Source organism: Strongyloides ratti (assembly GCF_001040885.1).
Source record: "Strongyloides ratti genome assembly S_ratti_ED321, chromosome : 2".
Classification (NCBI taxonomy): Eukaryota; Metazoa; Nematoda; class Chromadorea; order Rhabditida; family Strongyloididae; genus Strongyloides; species Strongyloides ratti.
The window spans coordinates 11,668,154-11,685,118 of NC_037308.1; the positions used below are offsets into that span (position 1 = coordinate 11,668,154).

General features: G+C 22.8%; 3 protein-coding genes across 3 annotated transcripts; 2 read left to right on the plus strand and 1 right to left on the minus strand.

The window, feature by feature from the left end:
• Positions 1-563: 563 nt before the first annotated feature.
• Positions 564-5,648, plus strand: SRAE_2000373600 (Short stop; the record flags this gene model as incomplete). The annotated part of the gene is made up of 4 exons (XM_024654965.1): positions 564-633; positions 717-868; positions 935-5,564; positions 5,605-5,648. The coding sequence occupies 4 exons, from the start codon at positions 564-566 to the stop codon at positions 5,646-5,648; spliced, it is 4,896 nt and encodes a 1,631-aa protein (XP_024508284.1).
• Positions 5,649-9,471: 3,823 nt separating this feature from the next.
• SRAE_2000373700 (Rho GTPase-activating protein domain and Rho GTPase activation protein domain-containing protein) lies at positions 9,472-13,148 on the plus strand (the record flags this gene model as incomplete). The annotated part of the gene is made up of 2 exons (XM_024654966.1): positions 9,472-9,792; positions 9,831-13,148. The coding sequence occupies 2 exons, from the start codon at positions 9,472-9,474 to the stop codon at positions 13,146-13,148; spliced, it is 3,639 nt and encodes a 1,212-aa protein (XP_024508285.1).
• A 1,916-nt stretch (positions 13,149-15,064) lies between these two features.
• SRAE_2000373800 (Hypothetical protein) lies at positions 15,065-15,472 on the minus strand (the record flags this gene model as incomplete). The annotated part of the gene is made up of 2 exons (XM_024654967.1): positions 15,065-15,297; positions 15,340-15,472. 2 exons carry the CDS (start codon positions 15,470-15,472, stop codon positions 15,065-15,067), a joined length of 366 nt encoding a protein of 121 aa, XP_024508286.1.
• Positions 15,473-16,965: the final 1,493 nt, after the last annotated feature.

Below are 16,965 nucleotides of genomic sequence, written 5' to 3' on the forward strand. Positions count from 1 at the left end.
TTGAAATTTTGTTATTTCTAATACAAATGCTTTTAAATAATAAAAAATATACTTTTTATTGTTTTTAACAATTATAAATAACAATGAAAAAAAAATTGTATATATTCACATCACAAATAACAACTACGTACATCTTAATTTCACATGAACTTTAGCCTCCTATAAATAAATTATAAACCAAAACTTACAATTATTCTGTATCTCTTTAATAGCTATCTCTTTTTTTAACCCTTGTATTTATCCACATTGCCATTATACCACACTATACCTTTATTTAATATATATATATATATAATCAGATGTTGTAGGCGCCTTTTATAATATATTGTTAATAGACAGAAAAGCAATCATTTTATACAGTCTTTTTTATTTATTATATTATCATACATTTAAAATTTCTATCATATATTTTTTTTTTGTCCCAGACAAAATTTGTAATCAAATTTTATTTCTTTCTAAATTAATAAAAAAAAAAGATTATAATTTTTTTTTTGAATTTTATTTATCTTTATAATTAATTAAAAAAATTTTTATATTTGATTTTATTTTTTTATAGTTATAATATGTCTAAAAATTGTTCTTCGTATAATCAGAATATTACTTCTATTGAGGATAATCGTGAAAAACTTGCTGGTAAGTTTTATTTATTTATTTTTACCTATAATTTTAGGTAATTTTATTTCTATAACATTAATATCATTTTCTTTTATATTTAGATGAGCGAGCAGCTATCCAAAAAAAGACTTTTACTAAATGGGTTAATAGTCATCTTAATAAGAATGGTTATAGTATTGAAAATTTGTTTATGGATCTTAGAGATGGTATACATTTAGCACATTTAATAGATATTTTAACAAATTCATCATTAGTATGTTATAATAATAATTTTTTTTTTTTATTTTTTGAATATATTTTTTTTCTTTTTTTTTTTTAGCTTAAATCAACAGGGAGGACACCTTTCCATGCATTACAAAATATTACAGGATGTTTAGAACACCTTAAAAATTATGGTGTAAAACTTGTTAATATTCGTACTGAAGATATACATGAAGGAAATCCAAAATTAACTTTAGGTCTTATTTGGACATTAATTCTTCATTTTGAATTATCATTTATTAAAACAAAAATAGATCAAACATCTTGTATTGATAAAATTAAATCAAAAAATAATGATTCAAAAGTAGATAATAATAATCAGTTAGACAAAGAGAATATATCCAATACAAATAATGACAAAGAAGCTATTACAGTTCGGGGTGCTTTATTAAGGTGGGCACAACAATCTCTTGGTGATTATAGTAAATTAATTCCTGTGATTAATTTTACCTCATCATGGAAAGATGGTAAAGCATTTTGTGGAATTATATCAAATCAAAATTCTAAAGCACTTCCAAAAGATTTATGGTTTAATGATAATTTTACTTCTAAACAAAGATTAAAGTTAGCATTTGATACTGCTAATAAATTATATAATGTTCCATGCCTTCTTGATCCAGAGGATGTTGATTGTGAAAACCCTGATGATAAAAGTATTATTACATACTTATCTTTGTTATGTCATAATCTTTCATTTAAAACCACAGAAGATTTTTCTACTATTGATGATAAAACTAAGGATAAAACAAATAAATATACAGATGAATTCTTCAACATTGTTAATTCTTTTAAAGATAAACCATCAACAATTAAAACAGACTTATTGAAAAATGAATTGGATGAGCATACTAAATTACTTGAGACAATGGAATCTAAGAAACAAGAGTTTGTCTTAAATGTATTATCATATGATGAGGAGAATGTTTCTCCAGAAACAAGTGAACATATTAAAAAAGCCAATGATTTTATTGAAAAGTCATTTGATTTTGCAAAGACTAGACTTTATGAACTTCAAGAAGCTTTTGAATTATGTGATACTTTAAATGAAAATACAAAATCTCTAAATGAATGGTTTGATTCTTTTTTAAAAAGTATGAATGAATTGAAAGAATCTATTCCAGATTGTAGTACTCAAGATATTGATGTATATGCAAAAGAATTAGAAAATCATTGTGAAAATATAAAACGTCAATCAGATTTTTGGAACGCTGTTATGGAACGTGTTGATAAATTTTTTGAAGATCATGATAATCAAAATATGCTTTCTGAAATAAATTGTACACGAAGTAATTTAAATAAGCGATTTGAGGATGCTTGGGAAATTTTAAATAAACTTGCAGAAGAATTTGATGAAAAAAAAGTTGAACAACTTCATGAAAGTTTTGGTGTTGTTGATGTATCTTCTGATAATAGAGATACAGAGGATGTCAAAATATTCAATGAAAAAGTTAATCAAATGAATTTTTATATAATGGAACTTGAAACAATTATGAATCGTTTACAACCTATTGTAGGAATTTCTCTTGATCAAATGCAAAGTGAATTGTCAGAGATAAATGATACTTTAGTTGAAATGGATGAAAAAACATTTATTATGAAGGAGTTACGTAAACATTTAGATGATATAAAAAATAATGATATTAATCTTATTCATATGTATGAAGGTCAACTCCTTTTCAATTTGGAAAGTCGATGGAAAAATTTAACTTCTTTTTTCAAAACCAGAAGCAATGAATTAGACAATGTCCTTCTTAAACGTGGAGATTTTATTCAAGTTATTAATGAAACTATAAACTGGATAGATAGTATTCAGAAATGTATTGACGAGGAGGATGTTAAGTATGCTGATGTTAAAATTATAGATCTCGAAATTTGCAGACTTAATGTTCTTGAAGATGATATAAAAAGTCATGGAGAGTCAATTGATGAAATTAAAAAATCTCTCCCAAGTCAAATGTACTTAATAAATGAAGTAGTGAAAATAGTAACTGAAATGTCAGATAAATATAATAATTTAAAAACTTCATGGAATAACAAATATCATGAATTAGAATTTATGAAGGAAGAAGCATTATCAATATTAAAGATGTTTGAGGATATCAAAAAAGAACTTCTTAAGTTTGAACAAAAGTTAATGTTACCACAGCCTTTACCTGCAATGGAAAAAAATGTTATATTGGAAAAAAAGAAATTTGACCAATTGTATGACGAATTTAATGAATATAAAAAGATAAGTACTATAAAAGAGAGTTTAGAAAAAAGTGAAACGGATCCAAGAGCTTGGTATAAAAATAATGTGTCGTTGTTAAATGAACAAATTACTAAATTGGAAAAAGATTTTGAAGAAAAAAAATTGAAACTTGAAAAAGCATTAGAACACGGAAAAGAAATAACCAAAACAATTAATTCATTAGAAACTTTTGTAGAAAATGCAGAAGATTTTATTGAGAATATAAATACTGAATCTCGTTCTCTGCAAATTTTGTCTCAGGAGTTAACTTTATTTGATGAATTTTTAAATGACTTAAATAGTCATAGAAAAACATTTAAATATTTAGAAAAATTGGCTGAAGATGCCATTGCAATTTGTGATAAAAAGGATGCTATTACTTTAAAAAATGATATTGTTAAAATAGGTCGTAAAATGGAAAAGATTGAGAAAAAAAAGCAAGAAAAGTATGGAATTTTAAAGACAAAACAAACTGATATCACTAGTTTCTATGATAGTCTTTCATATGAAGTTGGTTGGATTGGAGATACAATGGTTACCCTTAGTAATATTTCTTTGGTTGGAAAAGATTCAAATGAAATTAAGGATCTTGTTGAAAAATGCAAAGCATTTCGTATGGAAATAAAAAACCACAGTGATTTGATAAATAAATTACACAATAAAGGATTGGAATTAGAGTCAGAAGCTTTAACTAATGAAAAAAAAAGTTATAGAAATGATGTCGATAAATTATTTTCTTTGTGGGATGAATTAAAAGAATTAGCAGACAAAAAATATCAAGAATTACAAGAAATTCTAAATAAGAAAGAAGAATATAATAATAAAATTAACAACTATCTAATGTGGTGTGAAAACTATATAAAATTATTGGAGAACGATATTAATGAGGGTAATTTTCTAGGAGATATCGAAAGTATTTTAGAATTAGAAAAAGAACATGCATTTTTACAATCTGACTTTAAAACACATGAATCTTTTATTGAGGATGAATTAATTAATCTAAAAAATACTCCTAATGATATAAAACTTTTGCAGTTAGATGAAAACTGGAAAAAATTGAAATGTTTAATTTCTAATAAAGAAAATGAATTAATGTATGCTAAAGAAAAAGCCTTCTTACTTGATGAAAAAAGTAAAAATCTTCATAAATTTCTTAACGATGCAAATGACAAAATATCATCACTAAACAAACATACAGATAATATTATGAAAGAACAAATTGAAGTTTTTAAAATTTTGGGAACTCAAATTAATGAAAAAAAGGAAGATTTTAATGAAATCAATAATACTATAAAAGAATACCTTCCAAAAGCATCGTTGACAGGTAAAAAAAATTTAACTAAAATGTTGGAAGATCTTTCATATAAATGGAATGATACAATATTGAAGAAAGATGAGAAACAATGTATTTGTGAATCAGAATTAGAAACATTTGAAGAACTCAAAAAATCAATAAATGATAATAGAAAGATGGTTGATGAGTATGTTGTTGAGTTAAACAAACTTGATAATCCTAAAAATATAACATTTATTGATGATCATGAATTTGCTTATCAACAATACCTTTTAGTTAAATCAGACATGGAAAACCAACGTTGCTTAATTAATGGATTATTTGAAAAAATTGATAATGTTACCGATAGTTGTATTGGAAAAGAATTTTTAATTGAAGAAAAAAATAAATTACTAAAAGAATGGCTTTCCGTCCAACAAAAATCTTTTGAATATGGTGAAGCTTTGTCAAATGCCAAAAATGATATTATAGAATCTAATAATCTTTCAAATTTTACTTTTACCGAATGGAGAAATAGATATATAAAGTGGCATGATCTTGGTAAACTTCGTATAAATGATTTGTTTAGAAATTTTGACGATAAAGGAACAGGGTATCTTTCTAGAGAAGAAATTATTTCACCATTTTTGTTATCAAGTTTCCCAACAAATAAAAAAGAAATGGAAAAAGTTGCTGATGTATTTGATGAAGGAAAAAACAAGATAAATGTAAAAAAATTTCTACAAGCTTTAAAAGTTCCATCTGATAAAACGTCTGCACTTAAAACAGAGAAAGAAATTATAGAAAAGGAAATTATGATTCAATCACAACAATGTAAATGTACTGAAAAATATAAAATTAAAAAGATATCAACTTCTGAGGATGGTGTTACATATAATTTTGGTAATGATGGTGGTTTTAAAAGATTTATAAGAATTCTTCAATTTAGTATTATGGTTCGTGTCGGAGGTGGTTGGGTAACACTTGAAAAATTTCTTGAAACACATGATCCTTGTAGAATGGATCGTAAAACAAATTTAGAAATTTATGGAATTGGAAAGAAATTACCTCATACTGTTGGAAGAATGGAAAATTTTCAACAAAAAAGACACAATTCACATAGTATTATTAGTAGTAGTAACCGATCATCAGATGACAACACTCCAATTAGACGTCCTCTATCAAGTAAGTTTTTCTTTTTATTTCTATCATTATTGCTTTCTAGGGCAAATTTCAAAAATACCTGTTTTCACGAAATCTACCAATTGATGTTTATTGAATAAGAAAAGATAATAATAAATTTATAATTTTTTTTCTTAATTATATTATATTTTATGATATTTTTTGTATATTTTTACTAATTATTTTTGTAACTATAATTATATAAATGCTGATAATTTGTAAATAATATATGCATTTTTATATATATAAATAAAGTTTGTTGCAAAAATTACTTTGATTATTACATGTTATAGAAATACATTGATGTAATAACAGCAAGTTAATAATAAAAATTATTTTGCATAAAAAAAAGAAAACAATTATTTAGTACTGTCATTTTTTTTAATAGTTAGAATATTTGAACGTTCCCTGACATATGATATGATTGATGATAAATTATTTCACTAAGTATTAGTAATGCAATTTATCAAATGGTTTACCAAAATTATTTACTTTTACTAAAATAAATGAATCCAATAAACAATATTAGTAATTGTTATATATTAAACATATTTGTAGACACTTTTATTTTAGTCGACAATGATTAATCTTAACATGACGCCTATTATTTATATTTTATCTTATCAGTTAATCATCATTTCCATTTATATTCTTTTTACTTTTAACGTTTTTCACAGAAATGTATGCTACTTTTATTGGCATTATTTTATAAAAATTGTTTTTAAATATGTTTTATATAAGCGTTTAAATGTTGTTTACAATTTTGGTTAATAAATATTTAAACAATAAAATATAAAATATTGCTGCCATTTTATTTACTATTTTGCTACCTTTTAAAAAAAAAATTTTTTTTATAAATAAATAAAATTTATAACTTAAAAATTATAACTTTCGAATAATTTCCATAATAAACAATAATCCCTTATTATATGTGTGCATTATTGATGGACATTATTTTTTATCAATCAGAAAATAAATGTTATCAAAATATTTAAAAGTAATTTTAAACTATTAATATTTCTGCAAAAATTATTCCCATTCTTCAAACTATAAATATATTAATTTATTATTTGCATCATTTTGCCTCAACTTTTTGTTATTCATTATATATAGTTTAAAATTTTCAAACAATGATAATCAAAAATCTGTCATAATATAAAAGCAAAAATGATATAGTAATGTCAGATAGATAGATTATAGTTTAAGTACAAAAATAAAATTTCCATAAAACTTATTTAAACAAACCACTATTTTCTATTCATGTATTTTATTTATAAACTATAGTATATTACTATAAATATAAGCTTATCATATAATATATTAACTAAATAATGAGTAAAAGTGTTATAAAAGTTTTTGTCATTAACATTTTTCCTCGATATCATTCAATCTTAAAAGAAATGTAATGCACATAATAATTATTTTATATTCTTTGAACTTTTATCTATTTGAAATTTTAATATAAAAGATATTAAATAAATGATATAATCTAGACAAAAAAGATTCTTTTTTTTTTTAAATAAATTATAAACATTGATACATTTAACTTTTGACATTATTTTTAATTTCCAAAGTATATAAAATATAATTAAAATTTTTAGTAGTTATTGTTGTTTACAAAAAAAATGATAAGTTAAAAAAGATTTTTTTTTTGGGACATTGTTTCATGTTTTTTTTAAAGCTTTTGGGATTTAGTTTTTTTATTTTATGACCTTTTATAAATATTATATACTTTAATAAAATATCATTATTTTTAAGTATTTTTTATAACATAAACAATTATTATTAGTCATTAGTTTGGTACTTTTTTAAAAATTTTTATATTAAAAAATTTTTTTATTTTCTCTTTATGTTAATTTTTTAACATAAGTATTACATTAAAAAATTTTTTTTTCAATTTTACATCTAGTTTTATATACATTTTGTTATCATTAAATTGCATTATTTCTTTGATCATTATCTATAACTACTTTAAAAATTAGATTGTAAATTTATTTAAAAAAAAAACATATTTTTTTTCAGTTATAATTTTTAAAAATAATTACCACTCTTTTTTTTTGACTGTCCAAACATTACTATTTATACATTGTAAAATTATTTAGTCATTATTATCAGCAAATGTATAAGATTAAAATACTTTTATTTCTGTACTATATATTAAGTTTATTGTATTTGCATCTAGGAGAAACTTTGATAATATTTAACAACATTTTAATGATGTATTATTAATAATTTGTTTTAAAGATCAACACTTCTACAAGTTATCATCATTTTTTTTTCTTTTTTTGCATCCAAATCAATATTACAACAAAAAAAACAAAGTAGGTGATTTCAAAAGTGTATCTTTTTGCCACAATTGTTACTTCTTACTTGTATGCAGTTATATATATATATATTACATTTGAAACAGCTTTTTAATCTTTTATAACTATAAATAAAATATTTAAATATATTTTTGACAAACAACTGCTTTTAAATAGAAAAAAAAAACTGATATTGTAAGAAATATTTATTAGAGTCATAAATTTTTTTAATGGAAAAAAATTAATAAAATGTAAATTCAAATATCTTTTTGATGTATTACAATTATTGGTTAATTCCCTAATTTTTATTGATACTCTAAAATGCAATAAATAATTTATTGTATGATAATCTATATTTTTCCTCTACTCTTTTTTCTTTCATAGTTATAATAAATTCATCAAATTATTCTATTTTTTCATATTCATTTAATTTATTAAATATTATACCTAAGCAATTTAAATGTATAATAATATGTGCATAACTTAAAAGGTACATTAAATAAAAGCAAATGAAACAACGAAGTTATTTTATCAGAATTATATAAATACTTTCATTTGATCTTTTGATATTACTTCTACCATTACTTTAAAATCTTCAAATTATCTCCTTAATAATCATTATATATATATACTCCTTTTCTATCCATTGATAAGTTGACAATATAAAATTTTATTATTAGTGATAAAAAATCTTGGTAATGTAAAATTATGTTATTAAACAATTCATATTGTTTTGATTGATGATCAATTTTATTTTCATATTATATATTGCAATTTTTTATATATATGGAAATTTTGATCTTATTTTCTTTATATTACCTTTTATTAATTAAATTTTTTTTTTTCAAAATAAATTTTTAATGTTTCTTCTGTTATTTAAAATTATTAAATAATTAAAATCTAATTAAAGAATTTTTAAAGTGCGTTGATTTACTTAATAATTCCCGTCTAAAATAATTATAAAATATGAATTTTTAATTCTTTTTTTTATACTAACCTTTTATTATATCTAGATACAAAATTTTTCTTACCTCCAGTTTCATGTACAAAAACGTTTCATTTTCACTTTCAACAGGATTTATGTTTGGTATACGTAATTAATTTCAATTAGTCATTCTAGTATTATTTTGTATCTTGTACAAAATTTTAATATTCATACTGTAAGGTAAACATATAATATGAAAAAAAATTACCCATAATTTTTTTTTTGATCTTAAAAAAATTTGACGCTAAATTTTAGGGTTATTTTCTTAAAGAGAAAGTAAGTGCTATTTAACTTTAAAAAAAATTGGCGCGATAGAACAGTGTCAATAGGGTAGTGATGTTTTATCGCGTGAAATCCCCTAATTTTAGAGGCACACAATACACAATATTCATTTTATTGCAAAACATACATTTTAATTTACGTTATTATACTGTCTTTTTTTGATCATTTTTAAATTATTATAAAAGTAATTATTTAAATATTTGTGTTTTTAGTCATTGAAATTACAACTGTAGTGGAGTAATATTTGTAGTAAAATTTATTAATTTGGATAAAGACTATCTTCTATTTTTTTTATACTTCCTTAACTTTTAATATATATTATCAATAGTATTTTAAAGAAATGGAGGATAGTGAAGAAAGCATGTTAAGTGAAAAAAAGTATTTGGATGATGAGTGTGATTCTGTATCAGAGTTGGTTGATTCAATGGAAACTGCTTTTGTAGGAAAAAATGCATTAAATACACAACAGCTCATCTTTGCAAATCTAAATTCTTATCATGTAAAACTTGCCAAAAGAAAAGGTAATTGTTATGAACCTGTGTTGGAGTATGTTCCAAGTTTTCTTGTTGAAACTTTCTACAGGCTGAATTGGATGAAATATACTGATGTTCAAGGAATATTTCGTGTTGAAGGAAATCAATTAAGACTTAAAAAACTTGACGTATGTTTGACAACATTTCTTATATTTACTTTTTTTAGACAAAGCCATTGTTTTTAGGATGGCAGGTTGTGGACAAAGAATATAGTGTACATGATTTATGTACTTTGGTTAAAAGATTTTTTAGGGAGATAGAAGATCCTATACTAGAAGGTCATCAACAACATATTTTGCAATTTGCAAGTCATGAAAATCCACCAAAAGCTATGAAGCAATCTTTAAGTGTAATTCTACATAGTCTTGACAGTAGAAAGTATGGTGCATTAATGTTTACTCTTTTACAACTTCATAATGTAGCAAAAAAAGAAAATGTCAATTCAATGTCTTGTGAAAATCTTGCTATTGTATTCGCTCCTACCTTTTTCAGAGAAACAGGAGTGTCTTCAAGGAATGAAAAGAAAAAATCTAAAATTGGAAATTTTCCTTCAATGAATCCTCATCAATATGAAGCTCTAAAAAAAGCAAATCTAACAAAAGTTAGAGCAGTAAAATTTTTAATAGAAAATGCATTCTTTTTTGCGTATGATGAACAAAAAGCAAAACCTAGAAGAAGACTTACAAATGGTAAAGATATTGCAACTGCTATTAATGATATGAGAAATAAAGATGGAAGTATTTCTGATTATTTAGAATGTAACTTTTCGTCATCGAATGACAATATTTTTGAAAAGAGTTTCAGTCATGACTATTCAAAAAAGATGCTAAAAAGTGTTGGTCACGCTAAATCGGAAGATTCTTCTAAAGAAAAAAATTCTGGATCTATAAATAGAAATTTTTCGTTACATGCCAGTTCTAGGAAATCTCCACGAAGTCTTTCTGAACATTCTATTATTAGTAATAGTTTAAACGATGACATGTCTGACAAAACTAGGCGTTTCAATAAAAAAGGTACAGTTAAGTCAATGAAAGATTTTACTTATGGAAAAAGAAAAAGTAATCCTTCTAAAAGAAGTAGTTCTGTTGTTAAAGTACTAAATTCAATTACTAATTTGGCTTCAACTGCTAGTAGTACTATGGCAAACATCTGGCAAAGAAGAGGATCCGGTGGTCCATTAGAATATGCTTTTATAAATACTCTTCCAAGTCAGAATTTAAATGATGCCTTTCTATCACCTAGTAGAAGTTCTGTAAGAAGTCGCTCAAGTTCGCAATATTCTCGTAATCATTCACGAGAAAGTTGTTCATTAAAGAAGACATCTTCTTCTGAACAGTTACCTTCTCCTATGATACTAGATCACGAACTGAGAAGCAGTAGAAGTAGTATAAAGCGATGTAATAATGTCAATAGAAATGGGGTTACACCAAATATTGATCATGTTATTGAAGTAACTAAAAGAGAAATTGCATCTTTTAAATATCCTGTTGACCGTTCTTCATTTAAAGATATTAGACAACAAAAGTTTAGAAAAATTAATTTGTTGACTAAACCAATGGATGATAAAACATCAATATTTGTAAATGAATCAACTACTATTTCTAATAATTCAGATGTTATGATTCCTATTATTACAGGAAAATTTAATAGGAAATCAACAATAAGATGTAGTAAAAAAGATTTAGAAAGTGAGAAAAATGATGTTGAAAATCAAAATCTTACTACAGTAAAAGATTTGGCATCTGTCGAGGGTAAGAAGCGTGATGTTGCTTTAACAATTGATAGATCACGAAGAAATACAGCTCCAGTAAAAAGTATGCTTGGTAGAAATACCCTTAGAAGGAATCAACCTAATTCTATTCAGAGTGGATTAAAAACGCCAAAAATTACAAGAAGCAACAAGTTTCTTAATAATGAAAATTTCGATGACTCTTTCGAGTTTAAATCAGATGAATCCACATTATTATTTAAAAATAATCTTTGTGCTCGAAGTAGTTCATTTCATAATGGTGTCCTTTCGAGTCCTGATTCACGTAAACCATTGGCTGTTATGAATATGCAAAGAAATGATACATCAAACCTATTTGAAAGCAGTCATTCATTATTAGGACTAGTTGAAAATGGTAGTTCATTAAAGTATTCACCAAAAATAGTTAAACGTAACAGTTCAGAAATGAATAAATCAAAAAATAATGATTCTTTGGATGATTTAATTAAGCATAAAAAGAAATATTCATCAACTGAAATTGAGACTAACTTTTTAAATGAAGATATAAATATTGATGTTGACATTGTTCAACATGAGCAATATTTTTCAATAGATATTACAACGCCTGAAAATTCAATTGTTACTGAGAAGTGTAAATATGTATGTGGAAATGCAACACCACTACTTCCAGATAATAGTAATACAAAGAAAGACAAAAATAATATTACCCCAACATATGCTCCAGAGACATTCAATTTATCATTATCAAGAGAAGATCTTGAAAAATTGGCACCAGTTACAACAAGTTTGTTTATGTCTCCAAGAGAAAGTATAACACCAGATTATGACAGTTCACGATGGAACAAAACATCATCATTATCTAATTCAAAAAATTCAACCACGTCATTTGGTAGTCTCCTTAATACAAATACATTTTTAAATGTAGCTAAAGACAAATCAAGATCACCAAGTAGCGATGGTAACATTCATTTAACAGATAACAATACTCAATCCCCAACGACATCTGTGTCAAATATTAAATCATATACTAATTATGCTTCATCTTATGTTAAAAAATCTGACTCTGATTCATCACCAACTAAAATGCAAATTAGTAGCCCTAGTGGTATAGTTGAAATTTTTAAAACATCTACTTCTGAAGTCAATAGAACCAAAACTGCCATTCAACGTCAAAGTACAGGAACATGGAAAGAGACATCATCTCCAACATCTTTTATTCCTAATGTTGTTGGTAAAATGTTCGATACATCTATTGAAAAATCACCAATGAAATTAATAAGGCCTGCTTCACCTGTTAAGGAAAAATCTAATACTACAATAAGTTCTAATCAACTAATAAGTGATGGGAAAATTGATTGTTGTATAAAAATTGAACAGAAGCAGCTTCTTACTAATCAACATAGTGGGCATAATGTACAAACATCTGCATTTGGTACAATAATTGATGAATCACCAAAAAAAACAATAATTCATTTGGATAACAATTTTAAAACGCCATCTCTTCCAAAATCAGGTAGAGATAAATATACAAGTAGCAGGAAGAAAAAAGTTTCCGTTGTAAATGATGATGACTTTAAGAATTCTGATTACATGGTTGATCAATTAAAAAATGCTAAAAATAGTAAAGATATGGAAGCTGTTGATAGTCCAAGTGCAAAATATGCTAACACTCGACCTAGTTTAGCTGTCTTATATAAAGAGAAATGTGGAAATGTAAAGGAAAAAGTTTCACAGTTTTCTCATTTAACTCTTTAGAAAAGATTTAAAAGGATTGTAAAAGTAATTTCTTATTATTGTAAAATATATATTTCTTGTTTTTAAAATCTGTAAATTATATGTACATTTTTCGTGTAATGAATAAAAAATTAACAAGTTCCTTATTAATTTTTTATAATTGATTTTTTTATATTCTTCATACCTTATTTTTATTTCTATAGTTATGTGTATTAAATAAAAAATTTTTAATAAGACATTTATTAGAAATTATTTCACTACAGTATGTATGTTTCAATTTTTTTTTCAAACGATGTAAAGATTAATCATAATTATTAAAATGTTTTTTTTTAGTTAATAATTTTCACGTGATCACATTAACTGATAAAAAAAAATTTTTAATTGAAATTATGTTATAATTAAAATGATTACAAAAAAAGAGCAATGATTGACAAGATTTTTTTTTTTAATAACTATAAGTTTTTTTTAATAGAAATTGTCAAAGAATAATTATAATACTTTTTTTAAAAATATTTTTTCTCAAATTTAAAAATAAAAATTAATTTTTTTAATGATAATTATACTACCTATTGATGGTGATTTATAATAAAGTTATCAATCTTATTTTGGTCATATAAATGTTTAATTTTAACCACTTTACTAGGACATCATAATATTATGAGTAAATATTTAAAGTGTTAAAATCTATGTTGTTTTTTTGATTTTTGCTTTTAGTACAACAACAAAAAAATAGTAATAAAAAAAAACATAAATTTATTTGTTTTTGAAATAATATATCTTTTTTTTTTCTAGATCGAAAATTAATGTATTTTTGGAATTGGTTATATAAGTAAAAATAGTGGATAAAACAATAATAAATGGGTATTTAAAAAATTAGCTAACAGCTATTTACTTAAACTACAAAAGCCGGATTTGGTATTTTGTTATGATTTAAAATAATTTTTAGCATTTTAACTGGGGAAAATTTAAAATATTAAAAAATAACTCAAAATAAATCTGGTAAATCAAATAAAATAAAAAGTTAATTTTTTTTAATATAAAATTGTTTAAAAAATTGATATTGATAAATTATTTTAGTGATGTTAACTAATTAAAGATTAATGAGATAATAAATATTTTTAGTAGTAATGAATTTAGAGTTCAACAAACACCAAATTTATGATCCTTGTTTTTACTGAAATAAAACTTTATTAATTAATATAATAATTCAATCTTCATGACATGCATTTACTCATAAATATTTACTTAAAAAAATAAATTTCTATTTTTTTTAATTTTATTAAAAAATTTTTTTTTATAAATTTTAAATAAAAGACTTGTTAAATAGTAATTTATCTAATACTTTAAAAAGTCTTATTTTATTTTTAAAAAGTAAAAAGAGTTTATATTTATAGAAAAAGTTAAAAAAAGTGACATTTTTGAAAAATTAAAGGTCATCATATATAAGTTGAGGTTAAAAAGTTTGATTTTTAACATTTATCATGATTTATTAGTTGTTTAAATAATAAAAAACCTATTGATTTTACTTTAAATAAATAAACATACCGCTGTTAATATTAAAATATTTCAATTTTAAAATATAACTTTATAAAATTGACTTTTTTTCTATATCATAATTACTTTTTTTTTATTTTAAAAAGTTTAATTTAATTTGTAATAAATCAAATAACTTTTATACATTAAATTTTTAGTTTAACTTTTCAATACATTTACAATTTAATTTACACAAAATGATAATTATTTTTTATATTTATATTAAATGTTAGAAATGTAGAATATATGTAATGATATTCATTTATTAAATTAAAAATAAACTTGTAAAGATTAATTTTAAGTTAGTAACAGATCAAATTTTATCATGGTGCTGGACGATAGTATTAAAAATATGGTACTGGGAAATAAATGTTTTGTTTAATAAATCATAATGATACTGGTTATCATTTTTTATTCACTTTTTTTTCACATGGACATTTAGTTTTACCATCTTTACAACATTTTTTCTTTTTTTTATTTTTTTCTTTATTATCTTTATCATCTTTATTTTCCTCTTCTACTTCATCTCTTGACAATGAAAAATTTCTATCAATTGTTTTTCTCATAATTAATTCACTCCAAAGTTTATCAGCTTCTTTTTTTTCTTCACAATCACCATCAATCATCTTTCTTCCATCTAATAAATATAAGATTAAAAAATATATATTAAATATCATACCTTCTCTATATTGTATATGTACTTTATCTTTAAATTCTGTAAATAATTTTGTATCCTCTGCAGATGACATCTTTTTTAATGTAGGAGCAGAATAAAATTCTACCGAATCAGAAGCATCATTACAATTCATCATCCCAATCATGATTATTGTTTTTAAAAGTTATAGTCTAAAAAATATATTTATATTATTTAAAGAAAACAAAATAAAAAAAAATCTACAAATTATAAAGAAAAAAAAAAATATAATATGACATAAAAATTTTAAAAATAAACTTTTTAATTAAATTAACATATATATTTAATTATTACAATGAATATAATATAACTTTAATTATTGTCGACGTATATACATATGTAATAAAAGGTAAACTATTTCTATCTTCTTTATATAATGCAAAATTATAATTTGTTACTGCCTTTTAATGGTACTTCAAAAACAAGTATATGAAAAATAAAAATTTATTATATAACAATATTCAAGAAATAATCAATTTTAATTAATTTGGTTGTTCTCAAAAAATTATTCAGATAATAATATAATATAATAAATAAAACTTTAATGAAAAAAAAAAAGATTAAAAGTTTTATATTATAAAAGTATTATTTGACAAATTGCTATTTTAAAAGGAATTTTTGATTAATTTTATTTAACTGATCATTTAAAAAAATTATTTTTTATATATATGTATTATACATAAGTCATTCTATCACTAAATAGATAGAATTTTAAGACGATAATACTTTTTTTTTTTTTAAATAATTTTCTTATTTATATTGAATATTAAAAACTGTTATATTATTGTAAGAAAAGTCACATTTATAATCCTATTCAATATTTTAACCTTGATCCAAGATTTTATAATATAAAGTGCTCTTAACAAGTCCCAAAGTTGTTATTATATTATGAATGACATTATTCATTCCTATATATATAAATATCAATTTGTTACCACTTTCAAAATAATACGGATTATTATATTACAAGAATCTAAGATTACCAGATTTATTTAATCCTATTAATTGTTACTCTTCAAACTTCATTGGCATCTGATGTAACTTTGTTAGTTGATCTTAAAATTATACTATTATTGTTAAAAAAATTTGGATACGGGTCATTAAGATAGATTATCTTTAAGTAATTGGACTACTACAACAAAACAATACAACTTTTGTTAAGAGAAAAATTTTCTAATAATACATCTATTTATGTATTATATTTTTCATTTCAATAGTATTATTATAGTACCATATCATTACTGGAGTTAATTAACTTCCTCATTTTAATTCTTTGTTTCATCTTCTATTGTTTTTTTTTTCTCTCCAACCAAAAATATCATTGTCCTCATGATCCGGAAATAATCATAATTTCTATTGTTCTATTTAAATAAAATTGTTTTAAATAATTTTTATAAAATTATATTAACAATAATTGAAGTTGACTAATCAAAAGTATTTAAATATAAAAAAGAAATATCCAGTAATACTTTTATTTCTTTAATAATCAGCATGAAACTGCACGATTACGAGGACAGCTGCCATCAAAAAGATAATGAAAAAGACATTACCTTTTAATTTACAAAAATATTACATAAGATAATGAAAGTTTAATAATCATTTATTTTAATT